The sequence below is a fragment of the Bos grunniens genome, chromosome 15 (genome assembly GCF_055505025.1).
Source record: "Bos grunniens cultivar Pamir isolate PY7600 chromosome 15, Bosgru_T2T1.0, whole genome shotgun sequence".
In the NCBI taxonomy this organism is placed as follows: Eukaryota; Metazoa; Chordata; class Mammalia; order Artiodactyla; family Bovidae; genus Bos; species Bos grunniens.
In genome coordinates, this window is record NC_141179.1 from 46,486,669 (window position 1) to 46,505,415 (window position 18,747).

Sequence of the window (18,747 nt, forward strand, 5' to 3'; positions counted from 1 at the left end):
CCTTCTTCCAAGGGATCTTCCCAACCCAGGGAACAAACCCAGGTCTCCCACCTTGCAGGCAGATTCTTTACCATCTGAGCCACCAGGGAAGCGCACATACCCAGGGTACTTTCATGATAAAAACATCCACCCTATCTGAGAACACTGGATATGATCCTTTGCCTCAGGTCACCTGGTAGGTCAGAGTCTCTGTCAGCCATTGTGCCAAGCTCTACCTAGAGGGGTAGGGAAAAGGGAGGCCAGAGCATACATGAACACAATACAAGGATAGGCCACCTTGCAAGGCTGGAAGGAAGGGTCGTTTGTGAAGTAGCCCAATTACTTTAATCTGTGGCTAAGGAAAGAGGTTACCACAAGTTTATCTCTTGAAAAGTATGTAAATGAATATACATCTCCACTAAATATCACATTCATCCATAAAGACTGAGTTTAGGTCCCACCTTCAGAATATGGTTCACTCTTTTGGCCAAACAATTGGTCCACCCTACTGTCCACTTAACACACAGAGGGTGGGAGATCAATCAAGGATCATCTTGATAACCTTTTGGAGAGAGATCTTCTGGCCATGGCTCATGGCAAGGGACAGAAAGATGAGAGGCCAAAACACATATTATTTTTGCCACTGCCTCCTTTCCACAGCAGCACGTGTCAGCAGACCTCTGCACTGCTCGCTGGATAGAAAGGGATTATGTCTCATCCCAGGGCCTCCAATCAACACCTTTCACAGGACTGTAGTTCATTTGTAAGCAGTTCTCAGCCTGTCTCTCAATGCCTTTGACCTAGTGTTCTTCTTTGGGAAAAACAACCCGATCTGATAGCAGAAAGGAGGGATATTTCCCACATTCTTCAGTATGTAGAGACTTTCCTTCAGGGCGTGTGTTAGTGTAACAGTCTGCATTTTCACTATATGCCACATCATTTCCCACACTTACCTTTGCAGATGAGTTATCAGCACTGACTTTAGAGTCAGAATAAGGCTACCAGCTATGTCATTCTAAACAGAATATTTAACAGTCAGGTACTTTAACACCCACTGTTGTAAAAGTATGTAATGTTAATAATGCCTATCTTACTGGTTTGTTGTGAGGATAAATGTGATAATGCATGGATAAGGCACTAGACTCATACATGCTACTCACGTGTGTTTGTTTAAACATGCAGCCTTTTTCATTTTCACTTTCATTCTTACTTGCTTTTTTTTATGTTTTATTCTGGGGGAATGAGGTAAGCCAATTTCCTGGGGAATAGGATTATACCATCTTTGAAAAGCTCTGAGTTGCTGATCACTCATGCCTCCTTTCTTATCTTCTTATCCTATGTTGCTTTCATGTATTTAATCATATCGCTGTTACTTCATATTCTCCTCCATGTATTTGCCACAAATACACCTCTCAGCAGACTTTACTTTGTATCATAGAGAAATGCAGAATTCTATTTTCCTTGTTTTCAGAACTAATAGCCCTGAGCTCTAGAATCTCTGTGGTACCTGAGGAAAAAAATCCGTTCATTAAAGTATAGAATTGGTTTCAGTTTTTTGTATGCTCATTCTCAAGAGAAAACAGACACCAACAGACTTTTTCTGGAAACGAAAACATATCTTTTTTGCCCTGGTCCAACATCCAAACAATCTCTCAGCTGCCCAAATTTCCCCACCTTGGGTAAATGTGTACTGGATCTTCGTTTCCCCACTCATTCCCCCATAATACCCTTTCCCCCATCCAAAAATGATGCCTGCAGTCATTTCCCTAAGCCTCTCCTCATCTTCCCTGGAACTTTCTTCAGGGATCAACAAATCTCACCTGGTACCTTCCACTTCTCACCAGGATCCACCTTCCCTATCTTCAAGAGTGAAAAATTCTGCACACATTTGCACTAATCTTGAGAAAGCAGGCTGGCTTGCATATTTTTGCACTCCCTGAATATCCATGTCTGGTCTCTGCTTAGACTGCCTGATCAGTATTGCAGCACTGAGACCAGAAGACTAGAGCTGAGGCAGAATATATTTAACACTCAGCCTCTCTTCTTCCCACAGGACTCACCCACATAGTCTCTCTTGGCTCCAGGGAAACTCTGTGTGCTGCCAAGATTATGTCCAGGGAACCTGGACAGGGAAGTTGACTCTCCATCCACCTATCTATTCCTCTTCATGCTCGAATATATTTAACTATACCTATAGAGAGAGTGTGGCCCTTTTTACTTACTACTATATGCAAAGTAGTGCAGCACCAAATTACTCAAAAATCAGGATAAGAACTCTGAGTCAGTTAATAAGGTAATTAATACATTCATTTGTTCATTCATTACAAAAATCACATCCTGCTTTTATTGTGCTCTTTTTATGTACAAGTCAATGTGCTATACATTTTTGGGAGTAAAATTATGTAGATCATGGCTTCTGCCCTCTAGGAACTTCTAATTTTCTAATTGAAGTTAGAAGTACATACTGTAATGAATGTAGTATGTAATGTGTGACAAAAGAGAGGTGCAAACAAAGTGTTCTAGGTACATCAATGAGAGAGAAATGGTTTCCAACATAGCAATCTAGAAAAGGTTTCATCAAAGAGGTGTCATTCCAGACTCATCGCAGGAAGGTAGCATGAAAATAATGCAATGAGAAATAATTTTGGTCCATCAGTCAGATGATCTAGTTTTAATGTAGATTCCATCATTTTAAAGATATTTGACCTTATCTATATTCCTCAGGATTTTATCTCACAAAACATGGTAATAATAATTCCCTTGTCACTATCATATTATTAATGTTAGTTTCAGAAGTAATATGAATATGAGTATGTATATGAAAACAGCTCTAAAACTTCTTTGTGATAAGTATACAAATGTAAATATTACCTATTTGATCAGAAGAAGTCAATTCTTCTCATGAGGTGGCCAAAGTACTGGAGTTTCAGCTTTAGCATCATTCCTTCCAAAGAAATCCCAGGGCTGATCTCCTTCAGATGGACTGGTTGGATCTCCTTGCAGTCCAAGGGACTCTCAAGAGTCTTCTCCAACACCACAGTTCAAAAGCATCAATTCCTCGGCACTCAGCCTTCTTCACAGTCCAACTCTCACATCCATACATGACCACAGGAAAAACCATAGCCTTGACTAGACGGACCTTTGTTGGCAAAGTAACGTCCTGCTTTTCAATATGCTATCTAGGTTGATCATAACTTTTCTTCCAAGGAGTAAGCACGTATTAATTTCATGGCTGCAGTCACCATCTGTAGTGATTTTGGAGCCCCAAAAAATAAAATCTGACACTGTTTTCCCATAGATTTCCCATGAAGTGATGGGACCAGATGCCATGATCTTCGTTTTCTGAATGTTGAGCTTGAAGCCAAGTTTTTCACTCTCCTCTTTCACTTTCATCAAGAGGCTTTTTAGTCACAGGTATTTACTTTCTGCTAATTGGAGTTCACTGATAAGGAGGCTCATAAAATAGCTACACTATTGATGCCCAGAAGAGGACATTCCCTTCCCAGACCACTACCCAATTTCAGATACTTATTTGACGGCAGAGGCAGAAGATAGATTTTTGGTGAACTGCATATACAGTCATTTATCAATTGTCATAGCAAGACACTTATAAGTTTACATAACTGTTTTGGCACAAATAGATGTGAATATTAAAATTTTTAATAAGTAGAGACTAGCTAATAATGCCTAATTATAACATTGCTAGTAGCTTTTCATATACTTTTTAAAATCAAAATATAGTTGATTTACAATATTATATTTGTTTCAGGTATACAATACAGTGATCCAATATTTTTATATAAATTATAGCTTTTCATATGCTTTATTAAGCTGTAGACAAATATAGGAAAGTAAATTGCAACAACACAAGGCCCCTACACTTGCAGAGAGAAGTAGCCTATTCTGAGTCTTGGGTGATTGTAAGGAGTTACATTTCCAAAAATAACACACTGACATACCCTCTAACCATCTCTCTGTTCAGATGAATAAAGTTGCATATTTTATTGGCCAAGAAATATTTATTTAAATAAATATGCTGGTAATAATACCTTTGCCCAGAATGCAGTTTACAAGAACAAGGGGTTCATTACATAATACTGCTAAGATTTCAGTCAAATTCCTTCTAGTCATATTTAAACAAATGAACAAGTAAGACTGATTCTATTTGGTACAGTGTAGTATTTTGATACTATTCATAACCTAATATTTGCATTTATTATATTAAGAATATTTTTCTGTCATTACCTCTATTTAGATTATAGTATTTTAATGTCTGCATGATATTGCACTTAATGTATAGACTAAAAATTGATTAATCAGTCTTCTGTGGAAGTTTAATATATTTCCATATTTTTCTTTTGGTAAATATAAATGTCTGTATTTACTATTAAGAAATTTGATATTTCTTAATCAACTATTTCTGTTTCAAATGTTTTCAATATTGTTAGCATTTATGATACATACTGCCAACTTTTCTTCCAGCGAGGCTGTGCCACTTTGTACCGACTTGTATCCTAGCAAGATGTGCAAGGTTTAGTTTCTGAAACCTGCAAAAACTGCCTATAGATGTTACACACATGCTTTGCCTACATGGCTACACATTATATTCCTTTACTATATTTCTTTATAGGCATAATGTGCTAAACACTATTCTGAGCCCTGCTAATAAAATGATGAACAAACAAATGTGATCTCTGGTTCCTTGGAGCTTATAGTCTAATTAGGGAGACTGAGTATTAAATAAACAACTGCACCCAGTCACTAGTTCAGTGTGGGCACTGACCTTGATAAATCAGAAAATGAAGCTCTGAACCCCTGTAGGCCAAGGGGTGATATATTGCCAATACAAAAATTCACAGTTTTCTGTCTCCCTGCCTTGTAATTCACACTAGCATGATCAGTTATGGTCCCACTACTTCATGGGCTAAATCGGTATCCTCCAACTAGAAGAGGTCTCATCCAGAAGTCTCCTGCTGCTTTTCCATAATGAAGCCTATGCTTCCTTGAATGGCTTTTCTCCTTCTGCTTCCCTTTTTTGTATCTTCTGTCTCAGAACTAAAATTCAGTAACAAATCCAGGAAGAGCCACTTAGAAAAATGCTAGTTTTACATTTTTTTTTTTGCCTTAAATATTGCAGTTCAGTCATGTTTTATGCTTATAGTCATCCCTTTCCACCCCACCAGGATACATGCTTCATGAACGTGTTCTATGTAAACTACAGTAGAGCAGACAACATGAGATCAAGTTCTAGCCTGTATGCTAAGACCTTGTCTTGAAGAAATCCAACTTCTAGCTTGTAATTCACCTCTCTTCCTTGTCCTGAATTACTTCCTTGGTGGTGCCTTGGAAACTCTAGTCCCTAATTTAGGCTTGAAGAGCTCCTCTGCACTTCTTAGAAGACACAGACCCTAAGTTTAAGAGCACTGCTGGTGGTGGTTTAGTCACTAGTCTTGTCTCACTCTTGTACCCCATGGACTGTAGCCCCCCAGTCTTCTCTGTCCATGGGATTCTCCAGGCAGAGTACTGGAAGGGGTTGCCATTCCCATTTCCTCCTCCAGGGGATCTTCCCAACCCAGGGATCAAACCACTTCTCCTGCCCTGCAGGTGGTCTCCTGCATTGTAGGTGGAATTTTTACCGCTGAACCACCAGGGAAACCCAGTTATTTATCTAAGATTTAATACCTCCCTTCTACTTGTGCTAGCTCTCCCAGGCTTAGTTAGCGTCATGGCCCTGGTGCAGGTGTAGAGTATGGCGTAAGGCTCTCTTTACTTCTTGGTTGCGCAGGCAGTAAATGATGGGGTTGAGCAGTGGTACAATGACAGCATAAAGTACAGACACCAGCTTGTTGGTGTCAAAAGCTGAGAGTGCCTTTGGGCGGGCATAGATGAAGATACTGGCTGCATAGAAGATGACCACCACAGTAAGGTGAGAGGCACAGGTGGAAAAGGCTTTATGGCGCCCAGCAGCTGAGGGAATGCGCATCACAGCACTGGTGATGGCCATGTAGGAGGCTCCAGTGACAGAAAGTGGCCCCAGTAGGATAAAAATGGCCAGGACAAAGTCTGTAAGCTCTGCCATGGACATGTCAGTGCATGAAAGGTTGAGCAATGGAGAGAAATCACAGAAAAAGTGATTGATGATGTTGGGGCCACAGTAAGAGAGGCGAGAAATGAGAAAAACTTTGACCATTGAAATGCCAAAATCTCCTGCCCAGGAGCCAGCTGCCAGCTGCACACACAGCTGGCCACTGACAATGACAGGGTAGTGGAGAGGATGGCAGATGGCCACATAGCGATCGTAAGCCATAACTGCGAGGAGGACACACTCAGTGCAGCCCAGGCCCAGGAAAAAGCAGAGCTGTGTCATGCAGCCCTCAAAGGAGATTAGCTGTCCACGGCCCCGTTTGGACCCAACAAAGCCAGCTAGCATCTTGGGAATAGTGACTGTCACGTACCAAATCTCCAGGAAGGACATATTAGCCAGAAAGAAATACATGGGTTTGTGGAGGCTGGGGTGGCTCCTGATTGCCACAATGATGAGTATGTTCTCAGTCAGCACCAACACATAGGCTAACAGAGAAAGGGCAAATAACAGTGCCCGCAGTGGTACTGGAGCTGGGAAGCCCAGCAACACAAACTCACTCACTCTCCCACTCTGGTTCTTCCTCTCCATGGTGCCGCTCATGCCCATTGCTTTTCAGGGGAGAATAGAGTGTGTTCAGGAGGCAGCAGCAGAAATTAAATCTTTCTCCTGATGGGTTTATAGTGGCAGAAGGCAATGTGAGTAGTGCATGTAATTCATCAGTGAACTGAAGCCATTGTTTTCTTCTGTAATCTGGAAATGAGCAGAGACAAAAGTAGACAAAAATAAACTATCTTGTATTGGAATAGGATGAGAGTGTATTCTGGCTCTTGGAGAAGCATGGGTTGATAAGCATCAATTGGTCCCTGAAAAATATAGATCAAACCCAGAAATATTAAGAGTCTTAGCTGCTCTGAAGTGAGAGTTTGTCTATGAGCTACATCATGACTCCGTTTTGAAGAAATAATTTATATCTTAAAGGCATTATGATAAGTAAAATAAACCAGAGAGAGAAAGACAAATACTCTGTGTCTCTGTTTTATATGGAATCTGAAAACATAAAAACTGCTAATCAGTTTATACCCGAGTTTCTCTTTTCTTTATGCTTTGTGAGCAGTACTTGAGCATTTCTCAGTGTTTGAGCCACTCGTCAGGCTCCTTGTCCATGGAGTTTTCCAGGCAAGAATACTTGGATGGGTGCTTTAATGCAATTACAAAATGTCATATCCCTGGCTTACATTGCCCATCACTCCCATTCTTACCATCCACACCCACCATTTATTTATTTCAAAAGTATTGGTGGATCAAATACATTCCAGACTATAGGCTGAGTTGAGGTAGAGAAAGGGTAAATAAAACATGTGCCTAGTCTGCAAGGAGCTCGTAATCTGGTGGTGGAGACATGTCTTCATCTTCTCATTCCTGAAAGTTTAATCTGCTACACCTATTCTCGTACTATATACTAGCTTCATAAATGGGAACTTCTAAATTATAATCGTCATCAGAACCTTAACTTTGATCCGTTATTCTCAATACCCACCTCATGTGCGATTAACTGTGCATTTGACCCTTTGGGCCTTAGATATTCCTGTGTATCTGTCAGTCTCTTCTGCCTCCACCTTTGATGCTCTGCACATTTGAAAATAAGCAAATAAATTAAAAAGATTAGGCTCCTAATTGACCTTACTGCCTATAGTCTCTCCCCTAAAGCTTAAATCTGAGCATTTCATCCCCCTGCTTAAAACCTTCCGCGGTACCACCCTGTCTACACAATCAAGTTCAAACTATTTAACAAGGTGTCACCAAACAAGGTGTTATCTCTTGTCACGACCTGCACTGTTTTTTATACCCTGCAGCTCTTGGCATCCAGCACCTAATGTATCACCTAATTCCTACTTAACTTTCAATTTTTGACTCATGTGGCATCTCCTCATAGAACCGTTAGCTGTCCTTTCTTTCTTTTCTTTTTCACTGATTTGTTAAGGTTCCTCTCATTACTCTTTCTTTAATAGTAGAGCCTGGGAAATCCCATATGTCACTGTTACTAGTGGTGTCAGTGCTGCTATTGCTTAGGTAGATATAAAATAAAAGAGGAACCACATGCCAAAGTGGCCATATATATCCTTATGGTATAGCAAAGAGTGGGTATAATTCCCTTGATGTCACATAGGCCGCTCAAGCATAACATGTCTGGAAAATTTTTCCTAAGTCTATTCTTCCTCTATCACAATGAATGATATTAGTTTCTCTGCAGTGTGTACCACACCAGAGATCTGGAGGTTTCTTATATCTTCTATACCTATTCTACCCACCCCAACCCCACAACTAATCCAAGTTTTATCTAAACTTCCTCTTTAATTAATCTCCTAAATTTGTCCCATTTCTACTGTCTTCTCCTTAGTCCTTTATACCTATCAGGTCCTTGTTATTTCTTGACTTATTTTTCAATAGCCTATTACCTGGTCTTTTTTCTTCCAACCTCAGCTCTTATCAATCTAATTTCTACTTGTTTCTGAAGCTGCTGCTAAGTCACTTCAGTCGTGTCCGACTCTGTGCGACCCCATAGACGGCAGCCCACCAGGCTCCCCCGTCCCTGGGATTCTCCAGGCAAGAACACTGGAGTGGGTTGACATTTCCTTCTCCAATGCATGAAAGTGAAAGGTTAAGGTGAAGTCGCTCAGTTGTGTCCAACTCTCAGCGACCCCATGGACTGCAGCCTATCAGCCTCCTCCACCCATGGGATTTTCCAGGCAAGAGTACTGGAGTGGGTTGCCATTGCCTTCTCCGTACTTGTTTCTAGAGTGAAACTTTATATAGATATCTCATCCCAAGAGCTTATGATTTGGGGAAAAACATACAAAATCCCTCAACAGTGTGTCAAAATGTATTTCCTTTAACTGTCCTGCAGTAATGTCATTGAACACTATTTTTCTTTTTCTAAACATATTGTGCTATTCTCTCTAATTCTGTGATTTGCATATATTCTTCTCTGTCAAAATTGCTCCCAGGAACAAAAAAAGAAAGAAAGAAAAAATAAACTGTTCTTAGGCATTATTTACTTTTCACGTTTTAGTTTCTCAATTGTCATCTTCCAAAACTACCCATATTTCTACAAGTAAAGATTATTTACAGGAATTTTTGTCTCTTGTTTTGACAGTGATTCTCATTTTAGGGTCTGCTTAAGAACTGAATAGTAAAGGTATTATAATGGTTGTATGGACACATGGATGGAGGGGGAAATGAAAGGAAAGATACGGATAGAACAGATGAATTGGAAATGATAGGAATCAAATATAAAGAAACAAAATGGATGGAAATGATTGAACAGAGAATTTAAATGAATTACCAGAAAATTTGACAGAATTGGAATAACATGTAATGAAAACAGACATTGAATATAGAAGAATGAGTAGATCTACAGAGACAAGATAGAATATAAGGAAGTTAGATTAAGAGCAGAGAACTTGTACCTTCTGTTGATAAAAAGGATGGTATTTAGGTAAAATAAATGTGCTATAATATTTAAGAGATCCAATGAGAGAAGATTAGGTGAAGATAAGTATAATATAGAAAGAATTAGGACTGAGAGATCATAAAAGTTATAGGGAGGCTAGGCAAAGTGTGAATAAAGACAAAGACAGCCTATGTGTGGAAAAGATAAAGAGAATTACATTGGTCTAAGTATCAGAATGGACCAGATGTGAGAAATGCTGATAAGGGTTTGGGTTTTATTAGATGTAGAGGCAACTAGGAAGATGGATGTATCGAGTAGAAAGAAAACATGGGAGACTTGACTACTAAAGAGGAATCAGAAGATAACAAAATCCACTTACTTTATTCAGATGTCTTTGATTCAGTGTCTTCCCAAGATGACCAGCTGGCTAGGAAACCACTTAAAGAGCACATATGAAGGAAAATTAAAGCATCAGGACAAAGAAAGATGCTACAGAGACTCCACCTTCTCTTCCTCCCATGGTCAGAGAGCACTGCCACCAGGAAAGGTTCTTTTATCTTGCACCTCCCTCCTGTAGTCTCCACTTGCCCTCCTCCTTCTGATGTTTGGGATGACTTTAAAGCCAGACCCCAAGAGACCAGTAGAGATACAAGGGGAAAAAAAAAAGCAAAAGAGAGAGAGAGAGACTGGGATAGAAGACAGGAAAAGGGTGTGTTTAAGAAACAAGAAATAGAAGTTTATCAGAAAAGTTTATCAGAATAGCAGACAGTGCTCACAATACTCCTACAACCTCATAGCTTCTCCCCTTGCCCTCCCCTTCCTTCTTTCTATCCTGCCACTTTCCTGCTTTGGCTTTAGGCCAGGCCAATCTGGGCTTATATCCTAGCTCAAGTATGTAATCTTGGGCAATTTACTTGAACTGTGTGAGCCTTAGATTCCTAACCTAAAAAATGAGAATAATACACCTCACAAAGTTGTTAAGAGAAATAAATGTCATGATATATAGACAACGCTTGGAACATGAGAGGGTCTCAACAATGTTACAAAATTTCTTCCTTATCTTCTGAACTCATATGGGTGACATCTCTTATTAATAGTTCCATGATGTCATAGAACAAGCACTGAATTGAGAGTTTCTGGGTTTTAGTTCAATGTTTGTAATTTATATTCTTTTTAATAAGGATTTTTTATATATCAGTTGATTTGCCATAAAATGATAATAACATTTTACAGATGTTTTGAGGATTAAATAAAACAAAATTTGTGAAAAGGTTTGTCACAATCTCAGTCCCTAGGAATAGTGTAAGTAGAGATTAATAATGTGGTCTCCATCATCACACTGCTTGTTTTCAACTATGTGACTTGAAAAAATTATTTAACATCTCTCTGCCTCTTTTTTCTTACCTGTGAAATGGAAATGATTCTAATATCCATCTCACAGAATTATGAAGATTAAATATATGGATGGAAGTTTCTTAGAACACCTGGAACATAGTTTTTCTCAAAAAAATGTTAGCTAGGGTTCAAGAAATATTTGTTGAATTTCAGCCTGTTGAAACTAGAGAAGAATTATTAGTGGGAACATTTGAGATTAAGAAAAGGGTCTTTGAGATTCTGAGTTTGAGAGATTCTTTTAAGTAATTGGGAGGAAGCAGTTCCCAATGTTTGAATAATCAGGACAAAATAAGTATGATTGGACGTTATCATTTTCTAGTTTAGTGTGCCATCCATAAGCCTGACTAAGTCCATGATAGGAACAAGACTCGTTCTCCAGGAACAGAAAAAATGCTGAGAAAGTCAAGAGGAAGTAATCACAAGAACATGATGCAGCAGTGAGGAGAGAAAGAACGTCTACAAATACTCTTAAAATGAAAACCTACTTTTGAGTGCCATAGACATTGTATTAAATCCCATTTTGCATAAAGGAAAATATGTATGCACATAAATATTATTGCCATGCTTACTGCCATGCTGTTAGTTGAAAACTGTCAAAACCAACAGCTGCTTGAATTAGCATTGATTTGGTGGATATGGTAGTATTACTTAAATGAGGAATGTTTGCAAACCTCATTAAGACTTAGAAGTTGATGTCAGTTTGCCTTTGGTGATTATTATCAGCCAACAGACCACACCAATAGGTTAAATAAAACAGCCATAATCATTTCAATATATGTACTATTTTTAAACATACTTTTATTTATTGATTTACTTTTGACTGTGTTGGGTCTTCGTTGCTGCGTGAACTTCTAGTTGCAGTGAGCAGGAGTACTCTCCAGTTGCAGTGCGCAGGCTTTCACTGCAGTGGCTTCTCTCGTAGAGCGTGGGCTCCACAGTTGTGGTGCAGGGGCTTAGTTGCTCTGTGGCCAGTGGAATCTTCCTGGATCTGGGATTAAACTTGTGTCTCCTGCACTGGCAAATGTATTCTTTACCTCTGAGCCACCAGGGAAGTCCCAATATATATTTACTATGAAATCTATTTGATAAACACTCATGAGGACAAAGGGGATACATCTTTAAGATTAAAAAAAAAAAGTACAGATTTAAATTTCTTCATTCAAAAGAAATGGGGCTCTTGAACTTTTCAGGTTTTAGAAAAATAATATGCTGCATACACCATATGTTTCCTATCACTTCCAAAGAGTTCTATAATCAAATGCATCAACATATCTACACTTCCCTGGTGGACACGACTGAGTGACTTCACTTTCACTTTCCACTTTCATGCATTGAAGAAGGAAATGGCAACCCACTCCGGTGTTCTTGCCTGAAGAATCCCAGGGATGGAGGAGCCTTGTGGGCTGCCATCTATGGGGTCACACAGAGTTGGACACGACTGAAGCAGCAGCAGCAGCTGGTGGCTCAGCTGGTAGAGAGTCTGCCTGCAATGCGGGAGACCTGGATTCGATCCCTGGGCTGGGAAGATCCCCTAGAGAAGAGAACAGCTACCCACTCCAGTATTTTGGCCTGGAGAATTCCATGGATTGTACAGTCCATGGGGTCACAAAGAGTCGGACATGACTGACTTTCATTTCACTTCAATATATCTACAGCAAAATATATGACTATACAATGTGAATTATGTAAATAAATAATCAGTTTATAACAGATTTTTTAATCCAATGTCTTAAGACCCCAAACTTAGGAAAAACTGCTCAGTTTCAAAGCTGCTTGGATTTTTGAATTGCAGATAAAGGCTTATGAAATCTATCCCTATTTAATGAAATATGTGTGCCAAGTGGAAAAATGCCAGGTATGTTCTTATGAAAAAATAAGATGGCAAAAATATTCTTATTCCCCATTATTTCATGTTGCTTTGGCAATTTTGGTAATAAAATATAACCTGAAAAAGTGAATAATAAATATTGATAAGATAGATATAAAATATTATTTGCATGTATGATTATACTTAAGAAAAATAAGATTACTTAATGAAAAACTATTAAATAACTGTAAGAAATACTACAGAAAGATTCCATGTACCCTTTGCCTGTTTTCTCATTTGAAACTATAGTACATTATCACAAACAGGGTATCCACATGGTAATATGTAGGGCTTTTGTCGTTGTTCAGTCATTCAGTCATGTCCAACTCTATGCGACCCCATGGACTGCAGCATGCCAGGCTTCCCTGTCCTTCATTAACTCCCGGAGCTTGCTCAAACTCATGCTCATTGAGTCAGTGATGTCATCCAATCATTTCTACCTCAATCGGCCCCTTCTCCTCCTGCCTTCAGTCTTTCCCAGCATCAGGGTCTTTTCCAATGAGTTGGCTTTTCATATCAGGTAACCAGAGTATTGGAGCTTCAGCTTCAGCATCAGTCTTTCCAATGAATATTCAGGGTTGATTTCCCTTAGGATTGACTGGTTTGATCTCCTTGCACTCCAAGGGACTCTCAAGAGTCTTCTCCAGCGCCACAATTTGAAAGCATCAATTCTTTGACATTCAGCCTTCTTTATGGTCCAACTCTCACATCCATACATGATTACTGGAAAAACCATAGCTTTGAGTGTAAGGAGGATACAGAATATCTTCATCACAAGAGTCTTCCTATTGCCCTTTGCAGGCAGACCCATTTCTCTTCTGACCTCTACTCCTTCCTTAAGCCCTGGTAACTGCTATCAGTTTTCCATTTCTATAATTTACCATTACATAAATATTATATAAATGGATTAATATATTATATAATTATTTGAAATGAACTTTTTTCCTTAGCATAATTCTCTGGAGATTCATTCAGATTGTGTGTATTCATAATTCATTCTTTTTTTTTTTTTAATTGCTGAGTAGTGCTACATGCTGTATATACTTCAGTTTGTTTAAACATGCAGCAGTTGAAGACATCTGGGTTGTTTCCAGTTTATTTTATTATGAATAAGGCTGCTAAAAACATTTATGTAGAAGTTTTTATGGGACAATAATTTTACTCTGATTTTGAGATAAATAGCATTAAACTTGTATACCAATTTGGGGAGAATTGAGCATCATACTACTTCAATATCCCAGTCCATGAACACAGTATGTTTCTCCTTTTATTTAGATCTTCATTCATTTCCTTCATCAGTATTTTATACATTTCAGCACAAAAGTCTTGTAAATATGTTTTTATATTTATATAACTTAAATATTTCTAAATATTATTATTAATTTCAATGTCTATGTGTTCATTGCAATTGCATAGAAATAAACATGATTTTAAAAAATATTTTATTTTATTTATTTATTGGACACACAGCATGTGGGATCTTAGTTCCCCAACCAGGGCCTGAACCCATGCTCCTTCCCTCCATTGGGAGCTCAGAGTCTTAACATTGAACCACCAGGGAAATCCCCACACTTAATTTATTTATATGTTTATTTTGTATCCTATGGTCTTTTTGAACCCACTTCTAGTACTAAGCTTTTTTGTTGATTCTGATTTCCGAGTCTTGATTCTCTGCATTTTCTGACACAAAGTTAGTATGGGATTTCCCAAGCAAGATTAGTAGAGTGGGTTGCCATTTCCTTCTTCAGGGGATCTTTCCAACCCAGGGCTGCAACCCGCATCTCCTACATTGGCAGGTGGATTCTTTGCTATTGAGCCACTGCTGCGGCTGCTGCTGCTAAGTCATTTCAGTCGTGTCCGATTCTGTGTGACCCCAGAGACAGCAGCCCACCAGGCTCCCCCGTCCCTGGGATTCTCCAGGCAAGAACACTAGGAAAGCCCATTAAGGAAAAACTGCACCTTGTCACTGCTCAATGGGTATAGTAGTCTGGGCTCTCCACTGACACCTGGTGGCAGGGGGATGAAATTCCGGCTCCTACCCACCATGGTGAGGATGAAAGTAGTCTCCCCTGCCTTTGACCACAGTTTTTCCTATTGCATTTGGAATAAGTAGAGTAGTTATCATCTAAAACATTTCTGTGTTACTAAGTTGCACCCTTTTTGGGTCGTTTGGCTAGAGAGAGCACATTTTGGCTGGGGCTTTTGTGTGTGAAAAAGGGGATAAAGTGAAAGTCCCTCAGTAGTGTCCAACTCTTTGCAACCCCATAGACTGTAGCCTGCCAGGTTCCCCTGTGCATGGAATTCTCTAGGCATGAATACTGTAGTGGGTAGACATTCCCTCTTCAGGGGATCTTCTTGACCCAGGGATCTAATCAGGATTCGATTGCAGGCAGATTCGTTACCAACAGAGCCACCAGTACAGCCTTGATTACATTGACACAGCAATCGTTATGGTAGAAGGCAAAGAGGAACTAAAGAGCCTCTTAATGAAAGTGAAAGAAAAAATGAGAAAGCTGGCTTCAATCAACATTCAAAAAACTAAGATCATGACATCTGGTCCCATCAGTTCATGGCAAATAGATGGGGAAACAATGGAAACAGTGACAGAATTATTTTCTTGGACTCCAAAATCATAGCAGATGGTGACTGCAGCCATGAAATTAAAAGACACTTGTTTGCTCCTTGGAAGAAAATCTATGATCAACCTAGACAGCATATTAAAAACCAGAGACATTACTTTACCCACAAAGTTCCATATAGTCAAAGATATGGTTTTTCTGGCTCTATGGTGAGTTAATGGTGACCTCCTCCAAGAAGGCTTATGCCGTACCCAGGTCTGCTGCACCCAGAGCCCCTGCCCCCGCAGCAGCCCACTGCTGACCAATACCTCCTCAGGAGACACCCAAACACAGTTCTGTCTCAGTCTCTGTGAGGTCTCTGGGTCCTGGTGCACATAAGGTATATTTGAGCCCTCTGGGCGTCTCTGGAGGGTATGGGGTTTGATTCTAAATGTGATTTTACCTACTGTCTTGCTGGGGCTTCTCCTTTGCCCTGGAACATGGGGTATCTCCTCAAAGTCGCTCCAGCACCGCCCAGCTGCCGCTCCAGCTGGAGCTGGAGCAGACGGGAAGCTGACTGTGCTTGGATAATGGACTTCTTACTGCCAAATTCAGACTTAAATTAAAAAAAGTAGAGGAAACCAATAGACCATTCAGGTATGACCTAAATCAAATCCCTTACAACTATACAGTGCAAGTGAAAAATAGATTCAAGGGATTAGATCTGAAAGATAGAGTGCCTGAAGAACTATGGACAGAGGTTCATGACATTGTACAGGAGGCAGGGATCAAAACCATGCCCAAGAAAAAGAAATGCAAAAAGGCAAAATGGTTGTCTGAGGAGGCCTTACAAACAGTTATGAAAAAAGAGTAAGGCAAAGGAGAAAAGGAAAGATATACCCATCTGAATGCAGAGTTCCAAAGAACAGCAAGGAGAGAGAAGAAAGCCTTCCTCAGTGATCAGTGCAAAGAAATAGAGGAAAACAATAGAATGGGAAAGACTAGAGATCTCTTGAAGAAAATTAGAGAAACCAAGGGAACTTTTCATGCAAAGATGGGCACAAGAAAGGACAGAAATAGGATGGACCTAACAGAAGCAGAAGATATTAAGAAGAGGTGGCAAGAATACACAGAACTATACAAAAAAGATCTTCATGACCCAGATAATCATCAAGGTGTGATCACTCACCTACAGCCAGGCATTCAGGAATGGAAAGTCAAGTGGGCCTTAGGAACCATCACTATGAACAAATCTGGTGGAGGTGATGGACTTCCAGTTGACCTATTTCAAATCCTAAAAGATGATGCTGTGAAAGTGCTGCACTCAATATGCCAGAAAATTTGGAAACCTCAGCAGTGGCCATAGGACTGGAGAAGGTCAGTTTTCATTCCAATCCCAAAGAAAGTCAATGCCAAAGAATGCTCAAACTACTGCACAATTGCACACATCTCACATGCTAGCAAAGTAATGCTCAAAATTCTCTAAGCCAGGCTTCAACAGTACATGAACTGTGAACTTCCAGATGTTCAAGCTGTGTTTAAAAAGGCAGAGGAATCAGAGATCAAATTGCCAACATCCGTTGGATCCTCGAAAAAAAAAAAAAAAGAGAGATCCAGAATAAACATCTATTTCTGCTTTATTGACTATGCCAAAGCCTTTGCCTGTGTGGATCACAACAAACTCTGGAAAATTCTTAAAGAGATGGGAATACCAGATCACCTTACCTGCCTCTTGAGAAACCTGTATGCAGGTCAAGAACCAACAGTTAGAACTGAACATAAAACAGCACACTGGTTGCAGATTGGGAAAGGAGTAAGTCAAGGTTGTATATTGTTACCTTGCTTATTTAACTTATATGCAGACTACATCATGAGAAATGCTGTACTGGATGAAGCACAAGCTGGAATCAGGATTGCCGGGAGAAATATCAATAACCTCAGATATGAGGATGACACCCTTACGGCAGAAAGTGAAGAAGAACTAAAGAGCCTCTTGTGAAAGAGGAGAGTGAAAGAGGAGAATGAAAGGGTTGGCTTAAAAATCAGCATTCAGAAAACTAAGATCATGGCATCTGGTCCTATCACTTCATGGCAAATAGATAGGGAAACAGTGGGAACAGTGGTAGACTTTATTTTCTTGGGCTCCAAAATCACTGCAGATGGTGACTGCAGCCATGAAATTAAAAGGGGTTTGCTCTTTGGAAGAAAAGTTATGACCAACCTAGACAGCTTATTAAAAACCAGAGACATTACTTTGCCAACAGAGATCTGTCTAGTCAAGGCTATGGTTTTTCCAGTGGTCATGTATGGATGTGACAGTTGGGTTACAAAGAAGGTTGAGTGCTGAAAAATTGATGCTTTTGAACTGTGGTGTTGGAGAAGACTCTTGAGAGTCCTTGGATAGCAAGGAGATCAAACCAGTCCACCCTAAAGGAAATCAGTCCTGAATATTAACTGGAAGGACTGATGCTGAAGCTGAAGCTCCAATACTTTGGCCACCTGATGGGAAGAACTGACTCATTAGAAAAGATTCTGATGCTCGGAAAGATTGAAAGCAGTAGGAGAAGGGGACGACAGAGGATGAGACGGTTGGATGGCATCACCTACTCAATGGACATGAGATTGAGCAAGCTTCAGGAGTTGGTGATGGACAGGGAAGCCTGGTTCCAAAGAGTGGGACACAACTGAGCAACTGAACTGACTGACGAACAACCCTAAATTCGAGTGCCTCTATAATCACAGCTTCAGGATACACGAATCCAAAATGACAGAATTTAAAAGATAAATAGAAAATTCTTAGAAGCCAGGAGGAAATTTGTCTAATTCTCTCTCAGTAATTGTTATAGTAGCTAGAAAAACTCAGTAAGGACACAAAAGATTTGAGCATAATGTGCATTTTTTCTGTATAGAGATAAGTGAGTATGCTAAAATAAAAAATCTAAATCTCTATTATCATTGCTTGGCCAGTCAAATTTAATATTTCATGTTATAGTTCATATTATTTTCCTTTTGCTTAAGAATAGAATTTCTGAGTTCTCAACTTTAATCTACAAGTATTTTTATCTGATATGCATCATAATATCATACTATCATTCATTTATCATCAATAATCCACAGAGTAAATTTTGTAGACATGAAGATATTACACAATGATTCCTTAATTATGAGATAATAATTATTTATTTTTGTGGAATTATGTCAGTTAAAAAAACCAACTTTTGTTACAATTTGTGATTTGTCACATATACATTATTTGAACATGTGTAACTTCAGATATAAAATACTAAGAGGTTAAATTTATTTCCAGATGTTAGATATGAATTTTAGTAAAGTATCAGTACTTGAAAAGAAAATATTTACAGGAGAAAATGAAAAGCTATTGGCTTATCAAATATATTTTTAGAGGAAATAG

The 18,747-nt window shown here is 39.3% G+C and overlaps 1 protein-coding gene across 1 annotated transcript; it reads right to left on the reverse strand.

Annotated features, from left to right (window-relative positions):
* Positions 1–3,978: 3,978 nt before the first annotated feature.
* Positions 3,979–12,041, reverse strand: OR6A2 (olfactory receptor family 6 subfamily A member 2). The gene has a single exon (XM_086340363.1). It carries the CDS (start codon positions 6,668–6,670, stop codon positions 5,693–5,695), a length of 978 nt encoding a protein of 325 aa, XP_086196489.1. The 5' UTR covers positions 6,671–12,041; the 3' UTR covers positions 3,979–5,692.
* Positions 12,042–18,747: the final 6,706 nt, after the last annotated feature.